The sequence below is a fragment of the Muscardinus avellanarius genome (genome assembly GCF_963383645.1).
Source record: "Muscardinus avellanarius genome assembly, chromosome: 16".
NCBI classification, from domain to species: Eukaryota; Metazoa; Chordata; class Mammalia; order Rodentia; family Gliridae; genus Muscardinus; species Muscardinus avellanarius.
This window is the reverse complement of record NC_137802.1, coordinates 2,086,178-2,098,397: the sequence shown is the minus strand read 5'-3', so window position 1 is coordinate 2,098,397 and position 12,220 is coordinate 2,086,178. Positions and strand designations below refer to the sequence as shown.

The 12,220-nt window shown below is 63.5% G+C and overlaps 1 protein-coding gene across 1 annotated transcript in view; it reads left to right on the top strand.

The window, feature by feature from the left end:
* Positions 1 to 8,121: 8,121 nt before the first annotated feature.
* SBNO2 (strawberry notch homolog 2) overlaps positions 8,122 to 12,220 on the top strand; it is a gene marked incomplete at both ends in the record, with an annotated part of 29,740 nt that continues 25,641 nt past the window's right edge. The window contains one exon of the mRNA XM_080713167.1: positions 8,122 to 8,166. Coding sequence (XP_080569293.1) covers positions 8,122 to 8,166 — 45 coding nt within the window. The remainder of the gene's footprint in view (positions 8,167 to 12,220) is intronic.

The window sequence follows — 12,220 nt, the reverse complement described above, 5'->3', positions numbered from 1 at the left end:
GGTTCCATTTCTAGTTCCCCCAAATAAGATAATTGATTAAAAGAGGGCTAGCAGTACAGCTCAGAGTAGAATGCCCCTAGGCTCAACCACTAGTGCCCTTACACACACACACACACACACACACACACACACACACACACACACGCACGTCTCAGTCAGTCCTGAGGACCCTAACGTCCTGTCGGATCGTGGCCTGAGCTCGTGGCCTGGACCAGCTCTGTACCTGGGGCTGGCCTTGGTGCTCGGGGGCTGCTGGCCTGGCTTTTCCCGAGTCCCGGGTGTAACCAGCTGGGGTCCATACTGGTGAGAACCAGCCCCGGGGAAGGTAGAGGTAGAGGTGGAGGGGGCGAGGGGCCTGGGGAGGGCAGGCCAGGGCCCAGAGGTCAGTGGCCGAGCGGGGTTTGGGAGTGTCAGTAGGAGGTTATCGGGGCATGCACACCCGGCATGGGGTGGGCGCTCTGAAGTCAGCTCTTATATATAAACTACCCCCAGGCGAGAGCAGAGGCTGGGGACCCAGGGGCCGGGCACTGGTGAGGGGCTTCGCCTCGGCTTGGCTGGGCCTGGCTCCTCCCCTCTCCTCCCGTCCCCAGCTCCAGGTGACAGGGCAGGGCGGCCGACAGTGACGGCCCGGGGGCTCTGGAGTGGGGTGCTGGAAGGGCTGGTGCAGGAGGGGCTGGCCGGGACGGTCCACTTGGCGCCACATGGCCGCCGAGCCAGGTTCCAAGTCCACCACCTGCACGTGGGGCAGCGGGCCGGGAGGGTCAGAGCCCCCGGTCCATAGGAGGGGGGCCCCGCGTGACCCGGCGTCCCAGCGGGCAGCGCTCACCGACCTTCTGCCTCTTTTCCAGCGAGTTCTTTAATATTACCTCCGTCCTTGGCAACCCCCCCTGCCCGGACGCCAGCTCCAGCCCCGTGGCCAGCACCCCGAGCTTCCTGCCAAAGAGTGGAGACCTTCTGCAGGTAAGAACCGCTGGGGACCCCATGACCTTGGCCTGGCCCGGCAGCTGGGGCTCGCCGTGGGAGCCGGGAACAGGGAGGCCTGGCTCGTTCTTGGAGAACAGCAGCTGGTCTGCACAGACCGCTGCGGGCAGCAGCCGCGAGCAGCCAGGTCCGTGGGAGGTGCGCTGGGAGGCAGCGTCTTCCTGGCCGCGCAGGAAGAGCCAGGGCGCGCCTGCACTCGCCGCCTTCACGAGGTTGTCTCCCGGCCGCTGGCGGCTGTGGCGCTCCCCTGCTCGAGCAGAGCGGGTGGTTCACTCCCTGGCACACATCCGCCGCCGCTTGAGCAGTGCCCGCGTGACCCCTGGAGGAAGGCAGGACCACCCTGTCCTCCTCCCATCCCTGTCCCCCCAGCCAGCCTCGGCCGGGCAGGCGGGACCCAGGTGTCCCTGTCAAAGCAGCCGCACCTGCTGCAGATGAGGCCTTGGCGGGCCAGGGCAGGGATCCACGCCGCCTCTCAGCCTCCCTGGGGGCCGGGCCGCGCGCTCCCCCGCTGCGCTGCCGGAGGGAGTTCAGACCTGAGCCTGGCCTGGCCGCACACGGAGGCCGCTGCTCCTTCCAGCTCTGTACGTGCTGCAGAGGGGTCTAGGAGAAGGAGCGGGAGGGGCCATAGCCCGGGGTACAGTCCTCGCCCGGCACACACGAGCCCATCCCCAGCACTGCAGACAGGGAGACGGAGGAGCTGTCAGCGCAGGGTCCTCGCGAGATCAAGGCAAGGAGACTGGGAGACGCTGGGCGCTGCTGGCTCTGGGATGGAGCACGGGGCCGCGGGCCGAGGCTGCCAGGAGCTGGATGAGGCGGGCACGGGCTCTTCCTGGGCCTCTGCGAGGCCCCGGCCCAGCCGGCCTCAGGACTGAGCCCAGAGAGATCTGTTTCAGGCTCTTGACCTCCGACTGTGGGAGGACTTGTGTGTGTGTGTATTTGTATTCTGTGTTTTGTTTTGCAACCCCCCACCCCCCGCACTGGGGATCAACCCCAGGGGTGCTCAACCCCCAAGCCATACCCCCAGTGCTTTTTTATTTTGAAACAGGATCTCACTGGGTTGCCCAGGCTGGCCTCAAACTTGCAGTCCTCCTGCTCCGGCCTCCAGTCACTGGGATTCCAGGCTTGCAGCCCCCATGGCTGGCTAATGGCACTTGAACCTTGAGTTTCCTGGCAGCCAAAGCTAAAAGAGACGGGAGGTGAGCCACGGACTCTAACACCTCTGAGGAAGAGGGGCCATTTTTGTATTTGCTGAATCTTCTGAATTTCCCTTCAGGGCACGGACCAATTCCCTGGGGTCTGTGCCTCCCCATGTCCTGTGGACATGTGGCCCCCAAGCCCATGGTTTATCTTGGCACCCCCCCCCCCACTCACACACCCCGGCGCCCCTCCCCTGGCCCTGCACTGGCGGGCAGGGCAGGAACCGGCTGCCTGTGCCCGCCCCAGCCCAGGCACCAGGGCACGCGTCCCCAGAAGGGCTTCTCTAAAAAGCTGAGATCTGGAAGCCCGAGGTTTGCTCTCTCACAGAGTTTTTGTGATAAAACATGTTTCAAGATATTTTTAAGCGTGGCGTGGGGGCTCGCACTTGTAATCCCAGTACTTGAGAGGCTGAGACAGGAGGATCGCAGGTTTAAGGACAGCCTCAGCTAGTAGTGGTGAGATGCTCACCGACCCAGGGAGACCCTGTTTCAAAAAAAATAAGGAATCCGGGCGTGGTGGCGCACGCTTGTCATCCCAGCATTTGGGAGGCTGAAATAGGAGGACTGCAGTTCATAGCCAGCCTCAGCTACTTAGTGAGGGCCTCTGCAACTCAGTGAAAGACTCTGTTTCAAAATAAAGAATAAAAAAAATAAGGCTGGTGGTGGAGCTTGGAGGTCGGAGGTCGAATGCCCCTCGTCCCCAGGACCGCACAGAGCCGATCATCACACGCACACGCCTGGGGCCGCCTCACGGTCAGACAGAGGCCCTGGCCCGATCCCCAGTCCCGGTTTCGGAGGCTCCTGACAGGACGGGTCTCGCGCCGACCACGTGGACCTTGCCCTCCTAGGTAGAACGGAGTCCGTGGGGCCCCCGCCGCCATCTTACCACGAGGTTGCCCGATGTGGCGGCGGCCCTCTTCCTTCCTGCCGCCTCGGTCCGCGGGCCTCCCGCGGGATGGCCGACCCGCTGTTTGATTGTTTCACCTTTCCCTCCCACGGGGGCTCACAGGGGCTCATTTGGCGCGTGGGTCACGGTAGATGGTGCTGTGGCCCGGGCTGCCCCAGCGATCCCACAGGCCAGCAGGGACTCCGTCCGTGCCTCGTCGCGCCTGGATCCCCCCTTCCTCTCCAGCTGCTCAGGGCGGTCCAGCTGTGCCCTGCGAGCCCGCTGTGCGTGCGCTGCCTGCCCCTCGGAGGGAGGGCCTGGCTCGGCCACTAAACCTTCCGTCCTCGGTTTGGCAGAAGCCCCGGGCTCCGGTCCCCCGGCCCGTGACCTGGAACGGCTCGTCGGCTCCGGTGGGGACGACCCCCGGGGTTGCAGGTGCGTGGGTGCTGAATGTGGCCTGGCTTTCATTCTTTTTTTTGTTTTTGTTTTTGTATAAGATATGTTTCATGTCACAGAAAAGCCACCATTTCAAAGTGCCCAGCTCCGTGGTTCTTCTTGAATTCACAGAGCGTGTGACCATCTCATTAATTCCAGAACATTCTCATTATCCCACAAAAAACTCATCCCCATCAGCGGTCACCCCCCAGCCCCAGCCTCTGACACCCACGAATCCACTTCCTGTCCCGGGATTCGCCCGCGCGGGACCTTTCCTGACAGTGAAGTCACGCCGAGTGACCCCTGTGTCTGGTTTTCTCACGGAGCCCGGCAGTACCTGTCAGAGCCTCGCTCCTCTTCGTGACTGCGTAATACTCCGCTTTCTGTCCTGGCTGTTGTGAGCACCAGGGCGAGGAGCATCCTGTGAGCATGCGTGCGAGGCTCCGCCTGTCTTCACGTGTCTTGGGTGCGGGCTCGGTAGCAGCGCCACCATGATTCTTGCCGTCAGTGGCAGAGTCTTTCGTTCCCACGTGTTGCGGACTTGACTGAATCTGACGTGGGAGCATCTGGGGACGTGTCGGGTTCAGATCGGGTCTAGAACCGGTGGCACCGAGGCTCCAGCCCCGCAGCCCCTCCTGTCTCCAGTGTGCCGAGCCTGCCCAGGGCTGCCCCTCCCTCCCTGCACCTTCCCGGGCCTCTCCTGGGCCCAGCAGGTCCTGTGGGTCCCATTGTGGAGGTGGCCGCTGCCCTCAGTGACCCAACTCCTCCCGGCCCTCCTCCCCCCGCCAGGCGGCCTCCCGGGAGCTGTCAGCTCGCCGCAGGGCCCCAGGTCCCCGCGTGTGGCTGGACTCGGGAGGGCGCCTGTCCGGTAACCACCGCGCTCTGCCTGCCAGCCGGGGGCTGCTGGGAAGCCCGGGATGAGCTCACACTCAGGAAGGTGCCGCCGCCGGGCTCCCTGCGCCGCTGCGCCGCGGCATCGACTACTTGCAAATGTATTTCAGGGGCATCAGAGGTCTGGCCCACCGCGCCCAGCTCCCGCAGTTACCGGCAGCGGAGAGAGCTGCGCAGGAGAGGAATTTCTTCTTACAGGAAGGCCCTCGGTTCCCCGGCCGGACAGGTCGAGCCAACCCGCCTCTGCCCACGCCTGTGCTGGAAGAGGGTCTCTGGGGAGCCGGGGAGGACCGGGAGGGCCCACGAGCAGGTCCCCAGGGAGAGACCGCAGGGCAAAGCGGCGGGCCAGGGATGGACGCAGCAAACCAGGGCCTGGCTGCGGCAGAGGCCAGCCCGGCCCCGGGCCCCTCCAGGCCACGAAGGCACCAAGCAGAGCTTTCTGGGGAGGTGTCTGAGCGTCCCGGGGCTGCCGTCACAGACGAGGGGACTTAAAATACAAATGAACCCAGTGTGGTGGTGCACGCCTGGAATCCCAGCCCTTGGGAGGTTGAGACAGGAGGAGCGCAGGTTCAAGGCCAGCCTCAGCAATTTAGCAAGACCCCTGGGCAACTCAGTGAGGTTCTGTTTCAAAATAAAAAAGGATTGGGGAGACTGAGACCGGAGGATCTCAGTTTGAAGACAGCCTCAGCTACTTAGTGAGGCCCTTTGCAATTCAGTGACACCCTGTTTCAAAATAAAGACTTAAAAATAGGGCTGGGGTGTAGCTTAGAGGTAGAAAGCCCCTGGATTCCATCCCCAGGACTGCAAAAAATAAAAATGAAAAATGAAATAGTAGGCCGGGCGTGGTGGCGCACGCTTGTCATCCCCGCACTCGGGAGGCAGAGACAGGAGGATCGCGCAGGTTCGAAGCCAGCCGCGCGCGCTGGCTTAGGAGACCCTGTTTCCAAATAAAAATGTAAAAATAGGTCTGGGAGTGTAGCCCGGAGGTAGAAGGGCTTCCAGGAACCCCAGTACCACCAAAAAAAAAAAAAAAGAAATTAAGAAAGAAATAGTGCCAAGGGTATAGCTCAGAGGTAGAACGCCCCCCTGGATCCTTAGTGCTACCCCCCCAAATCCCCTGGCCTGAGGTCCAGGTGTGCCAGGGCCCGCCCCTCTGGAGGGTCCGGAGGCTCCTCCCCGCCCCCCCAGCGTCCAGGAGCTCCAGGTCACACGGCCGTCTCCTCTGAGGGTCTGTGTCCTTGCGTCTCCTAAGGGCACCTGTCATTGGACAGAGGCCCACTCCAGCCCCCTGTGGCTTCTGCACCGACTCCGGGTCCAAATAAGGACCCCAGGCGCAGGGTTTGGAACCGGGGGGCACTGCCGTGGCCAGGAGGCCCGGGGACGCCTCCCTCCAGCCCCCGGGGCGTGCGGTGCCCCCCCCCTGCCTTCTGCCCGCCCACCAGAGCCACTTCTGACCCTCAGCTCCCGAGACCCCTGGGGGGCAGCCCACCCCTGCCCTGCCTCCTCCACTGTGGCCCAGGGCAGGCCGAGCGCAGCAGAGGCTGCTAGGGACGGGTCAGGGGAGGAGGAAGCCAGGGCGGGTGGGTCGGGGGCCGCAGGCCAGACTCGTGCTGCCCCCCAGCGCGAGCTGCAGCTGATTCCACGCGACCCAGTGACTGGGACCCCAGGACCGGGCTGGGGCTGCTGAGGGCCCCGGCTCAGGGGCGGAGCCCCCCGCCCACCTGCCGGCTGGACTCTGCTCGGGCCTGGCTCGCCCTTCTCACTCCCGGGTCTCACCGGGTGCCAATGACTGCCGGACTCTGCCCTCGGCCTGGGCCCGGGCCCAGCCCACGGCAGCCTCAGCGCTTAGCGAGGGCCTGTTTCAAAATAAAGACTAAAAATAGGGTTGGGGAGTAGCTCAGAGGTAGAATGCCCCTGGGTTCCATCCCAGTAACACTCACACACACACACACACACACACACACACACACACACACACACACTCAGCTTACCATATTATAAATGTATACTTTTATAGTATACGCACAAAGTTACCCAGTGCCCACCTCTAGTTCCAGAACATTCCGTCATCTCCAGAGCACCCCCTTCTCAGTAGTGGTCACGTCCCACCACTCCCCAGCCCCTGACCCCGCGAGTCCACCTCCTGTCTCTGGACTCACCTGCACTGGGCGTTTCCTCCCAGGGGGCTACACACGGTGAGGCCTGCTGTGTCCAGCTCTCGGGCTGAGCACGCTGTGCTCAGGGTCTGCCCGCGTGTGCTGCAGTGTGTGTCCGAGCCTCGCCCCTTTTCATGGCTGAGTAATATTCCAGCACGGCCCAGGCTGCGTCGTGCATGTCCACGAGCCACGCAGCGGCACGCACTCGCTCGCGTGCTGGCGTGGGCGGGCGCGTTGTCTGTCTGGGGCCCACCCCTGGGAGTCCAGCTGCGGGGTGAACGTTGGCTCTGTGTTAAACCACGTGAAGAGCTGCCCAGCGCGCCGTTCACGCTCCCTCCGAGCCCGAGTACGGCCCCGTGCCCCCCGTCCTCACCCGCACTTGGCTTCGCCAAGTCTGGCCGCCTGGCCGCCTGGTCGGTGTGAGGTGGTGAGTGTCTCCTCATTCACTCATCCCCCTCCCCGCCTGCGGGCTGGGGCTCCTGTCGCCCCCTTTGGCTTGCGGGCGGGCAGGAGCAGGAGCTGCCAGTTTCTGAGGGGTGGGGACGTGGGTCTGTGCAGCCCGCTCTCGGGGGCCCGGTGGGGTGGGGCAGGGCGTTGGAGGGGGCTCCGTGTAGCCAGTCGCCCCTGGGGCTTCAACAAGATGGCGGGGCTTCCTGGTCCCCCTTCAGAGCCCTGGGGGCGGTCCTGCCAGTCCAAGCACCCCAGGAGTCCAGGCACTACTAATCCCACCCCGTTTGTGCCGCCTGCCTCTCTCCTGGTCCGCTCCCCCTCCAGTCAGCCCGGAGCCCTGTGACCTCCTGGGCCATAGGCCAGGGTCACAGCACAGTGCCCACCTCCTGAAAGCTCGCTGTCTGCCCTAGCAGACGCCCTCCCTCAGGTCGCCCTGGCTCCTGCAGGCTCAGGTCACCCAGGCTCTGCTCTGCCCTGGGTGGGAGCCTGTGGGCGAGCTCCAGACCCCCTGGCATCACTGGAGGGAGAACTGGGCAGGGGCCAAGCGGCCTGCGAGACCCCTCGGAGGGGCCCGCACCTGGCCACGGCCTGTGGAGTCCCCTGTAGGGGGAGGGCTGCGGGGGGGGGGCAGTGCCAGCGGAGGCAGGGACGAGACCTCCAGGGGGGATGGGCTGTTCCCTGGAGGCTGCGGGGCTCAGCCTGGGTCTGTTTCTCCTGGGGCCCAGCCTCTCCGTCGCTCCCAGGGTAGCAGCTGGCTCCTGCCAGGCCAGAGGGTAGGCAGAGCAGAGCCCAGCGCCTCAGCCACGGGGAAACTGAGGCTGTGCCCGCCTGGCTTGCCCCACACCTGGGCCCCAGAGGCTGGCGCTGGCAGGGTGTGCCCGGCCCGGCCGCATGTTGACAGCCCGTCTGTGGCTGGAGTACGCCCTGTACAGTAATTCTCCTCGCTCTGCCAGTAATTGCCCTGACTTACCAGGCCCGCATCATTTCCTGAAAGTCAGCCCCGGCCTTAGAGGAAGTAGGCGCGAGGCTGGGGACTGAACCAACATGCAAATGCGGCCGGCCTGAGCGCTGCAGGGCCAGCCCCTCGCGCGCGGTCATGCGCGAGGACCCGCGGCTCTCCCCAGCCATGTCCCAGCTGAGCTTCTGCCTGCAGTTCGCGGCTCTCAACAAGGTAACGCTCCGCCCCGGGGCAGGATCCGCCGGCAGGCTCCCGAGTGCCAGACCAGCGGCTTGGGCGGCTGCCGGCTCCCCTCTGCCTTTCTGGCAGCCGGTGCGGATCTGCCGGGATTCCTGGGGCTGGGAGCTGAGCCCCGGGCTGTGGCGGGGCAGGACCTGCCCTGGGAGTCCAGGACAGGAGGGAGTGTCCCCCCGGCCCCTGGCCCCGGGGGCCAGCTGCAGAAGGCTGGGGGGCCTGGTGGGGTGTCTGTTGACTCCCCGGCCCTGGGTGGGCCTGGGTGAGACCGACTGGATGGGTAACACTGGGTCCCTGTCTTTCCTGGGTGCTTCCCGGGAGCCTGGAGGGTTGGGCAGCACCTGTTTGGGGGGTTGTTTCTGAGCTCCACTCCCTGGGCCAAGAGGGGGTGTGTCCACTGTCCTGGATATCTTCCGCTGTGGCCTGGGGACCCAGAGCCAGGACCTGCCCGGCTCCCTCTCCCTGCCTGGGGCTCCCCTGAGGCCATGACCATAGCGTGTAAACACCTGGCCGTCAGGGTCCCCCACACTGCTGGATGTGGCCAGCCCGCTTGGGGGTCTGGGGGAGGGGAGCAGACGCTGGGGATGAGGCCCCAGGCGAGCTGGGCGGGGGCTGGGCTGCGCTCTTGGGTGGGTGGGTGGGCGTTGGTGAAGGGCTGAGGGGCAGCAAAGGTGGACCAGGCTGCGGTGGGTCAGAGTGGAGGTCGCCTGGGGCTGGCCTCGGTCGGTCCTGACATGCGGGGCCGGGTGCCAGTGGTGAGCGGCCCTGGGGTGCCCTGGGCCCCCATCTCATGCTCCCCGCTCCAGGTGGGGATGGATGGTGAGGGTGAGGGCCTCCAGGGGACTCGTCTTTAGAACAGCCTCAGATCCGAGGCCTGAGTGTTGCCTCGCGCCCAGGGTGACCTGCCAGTGTCCTGGTCACACCCACCCCACCGGCTCCCAGGTCACTGACTGCTGGAGCCCGCACTCGCCCGGGCCCCTCCACGCTCCCACGTCCCATCAGGACCCTCGTGACAACAGCTGTCACACCCCCTCCCAACTCCTTCCGGCCAGGACACAGATGTTCTTGTCCGTGGGTCCCTGGATGTGCTGAGGGTCTGGTCAGGGCCCCTCACTGGGGCCGCCGGGGCTGCTCCTCAGGGCCAGGCGGGAGGGTCGGGCGGAGCGGTGCAGGAGACCCCTCTGCTGTCCCAGGCCAGGTCTGAGCTCTCAGCAGACCCTCACCGCTGCCTGGCGGCATCCCTTGCCGATGAGGGGGCCGGGTCTCCTTTACACCCCATGCTCATGGCCGGGGGGGGGGGTCCCCGATGCAGCCCACATCGGGGCGTGGGGGCTCCGCCCTGCGACCCACAGGCCTGGTAGAGCCGCGCCACCCCGGGCCCGAAGCGGGGGCTCCCTGGGAGCTACTGTCCCCACGCCCGTCTGTACCGCCTTTTTCTTTTTTTGTTTTTGTTTTTGTTTTGGTTTTTTTGGCAGTACTAGGGATTGAACCTAGTGGCATTCTACCTCCCAGCCACACCCCCAGCCCAATTTTATTTTTCATTTTTAAACAGTCTCACTAAGTTGCAGAGGGCTTCACTGGGGTCCTCCTATCTCAGCCTCCCGAGTACTGGGATGACAAGTGTGCGCCCTGCCCGGCTCCAGCCTGTCACAGAGGCTCAGCCAGGAACCCCCCCCCCCCCCAGCGCCAGACGCAGACCTGCTCTCCACTCTCCACGCAGTCGGAGGGGCGGCAGCGTAATTGAGGCCCCTTCTGCCTGGACACAGGCCCATGTAGCCAGCAGATGCTGCTTGGGCCCCTGCTGCAAGGCGTCTTTGCTCCGCCACCTCCTGGGCACACCCGCTGTGCTGCAGAGCCGAGGACCAGGGCCAGCCCCCTGTGCCATGCCAGCCTTCCCGGGCACCAGCTCCTCCCGTGGGCTAAGGCCGCCATGCTGGCCAGGGCCTCAGCCCCCAGGGAGGGGATCGTCCCAGAGAAGGTCTGGGTCCCGTGATCCGTGGGAGCCTCGGTTTCCCCAGACAGGACCCTCATGGCCCACCGAGTTGTTGGGCCGGTGTGAGAGTACAGTGAGGGCACCTCTTCCCACTCCTCCCCACCGTCTCGAGGCCTTGGAGCTTTACACAAACCTCCCCAAGCCTCACACAGGCCTCCGAGGGCCAGATAGCCATGGGTCCAGGCGGCCAGCAGAGGTCCCAGGCAGCTCAGCAGGGCACAGCCAGCAGGACTCGCCCCTCCCCACCCCAGAGCAGGGAGCAGTCTCCAGCAGGCTGTCAGCAGAGCGGGTGTGCCCAGGGGCTGGGTCCCCCATCCCCCCGTGCCCTTGGCATGCAGGGACACCGGCCCCGCCAAGGAGCCCGTGCCCACGGCCCAGGGCCTCTGGCCCCTCCATCCTCAGGATGCAGCGGGGGTCTGTGCGTGGGGCTCGCAGGTCGCGCTCCCTCGGCCAGCCGCCCAGAGCCCCAGGAAGAGTGCAGCAGGGCTCCTGCGCCCACAGCTCTGTCCCGGGAGGGGTTGGGAAGATGGGGGGGTCCAGCAGATTCCTTGCCTGCAAACTGAGGAGGATCCGCAGGGCAGCCAGACCCAGGGGGCGCACCCAGGGGCCTCTGGGGGGGCAGGTCCCACGTGGGCCGCGGTGCTGGCTGCCTGGGCAGGGCTGGGCGGCCAGGTCCAGTGAGGGGCGGCAGCAGCCCCGCCACCACCACTGCCGGCCCCATCTTCTAGGACTTAGGGTTTGGAGGGGTTGGGGTACTCGGGGTTACATTCTGGGGCATTCTACCTCCAAGCTACACCTCCAGCCTTTTTTATTTTTTGTTTCGAAATAGGGTCTTTTTAGTTTGCGGAAAGTCTGGCTAAGTTGCTGAGGTTGGTCTCAGACCTCCGCGCCTCCTTTCTCAGCCTCCTGTGTACTGGGATGACAGGCATGCCCCACCATACCCGGCTAGAACTTAGGTTATTTATTTATTTATTTATTTAGTGGTTGTGGGTCTGGGGATGGAACCCAGGGCCATTTGACCTCCAAGCTACACCCCCTGCTCTAGTTTGTATTTATTTATTTATTTATTTATTTATTTATTTATTTATTTATTTGTTGGTTGGTTGGTTGTGGTAGGGTGGAACCCAGAGGCTTTCTACCTCTGGGCTATGCTCCCAGACCTGTCTTCTATTTTATTTGGAAACAGGGTCTCACTAAGCTGCCGAGAGCCTCACTCAGTAGCTGAGGCTGGCTTCGAGCCTGCGCGATCCTCCCGTCTCCGCCTCCCAGCGCGGGGACCGCAAGCGTGCCCGCCACGCCGGGCTGAATTGCATGCTTTGAATGAGTACATTGAGCTAGGTGTGGTTGGCACACTCTTGTAATCAAAGCACTTGTGAGGCTGAGACAGGAGGATCTCGTGCGAAGCCGGCCTCAACCACTCAGCGAGGCTCTCAGCAACCTAGTGAGACCCTATTTCCAAATAAGAAATAAAGTCAGGCCGGGGGTGTAGGTTGAAGGTAGAAACGCCCCTGAGTCAGTCCCTGCTACCACAAATAAAATGGAGGGCTCGAGGACTTAGCTTGAAGGTACGACACCCCTGGGCTCAAGATCCCCGGTACCAAAAGAATAAAGAATGCTCCTCAGTGGCATTGGCATATTCATAGACGTGGTACTGGGATGGAACCCAGGGGCATGCTACCTCTGAGCTACCCACCCCAGCCTTATTTTTCATTCTTTTTTTTTTTTTCTACCTCCGGGCTACACTCCAGACCTATTTTGTATTTTATTTGGAAACAGGGTCTCACTAAGTTGCTGAGAGCCTCACTAAGTAGCTGAGGCTGGCTTCGAACCTGTGCGATCCTCCTGTCTCAGCCTCCCACGTACTGGGGTTACAAGCATGCGCCACCACGCCTGGCTCACTGTTGGTTTTATTTTTATTTTATTTTATTTATTTATTTATTTATTTATTTATTTATTTATTTATTTATTTTTGTGTGTGTGTGTGTGGTACTGGGGGTGGAACCCAGGGGCTTTCTACCTCCGGGCTATACTCCCAGACCT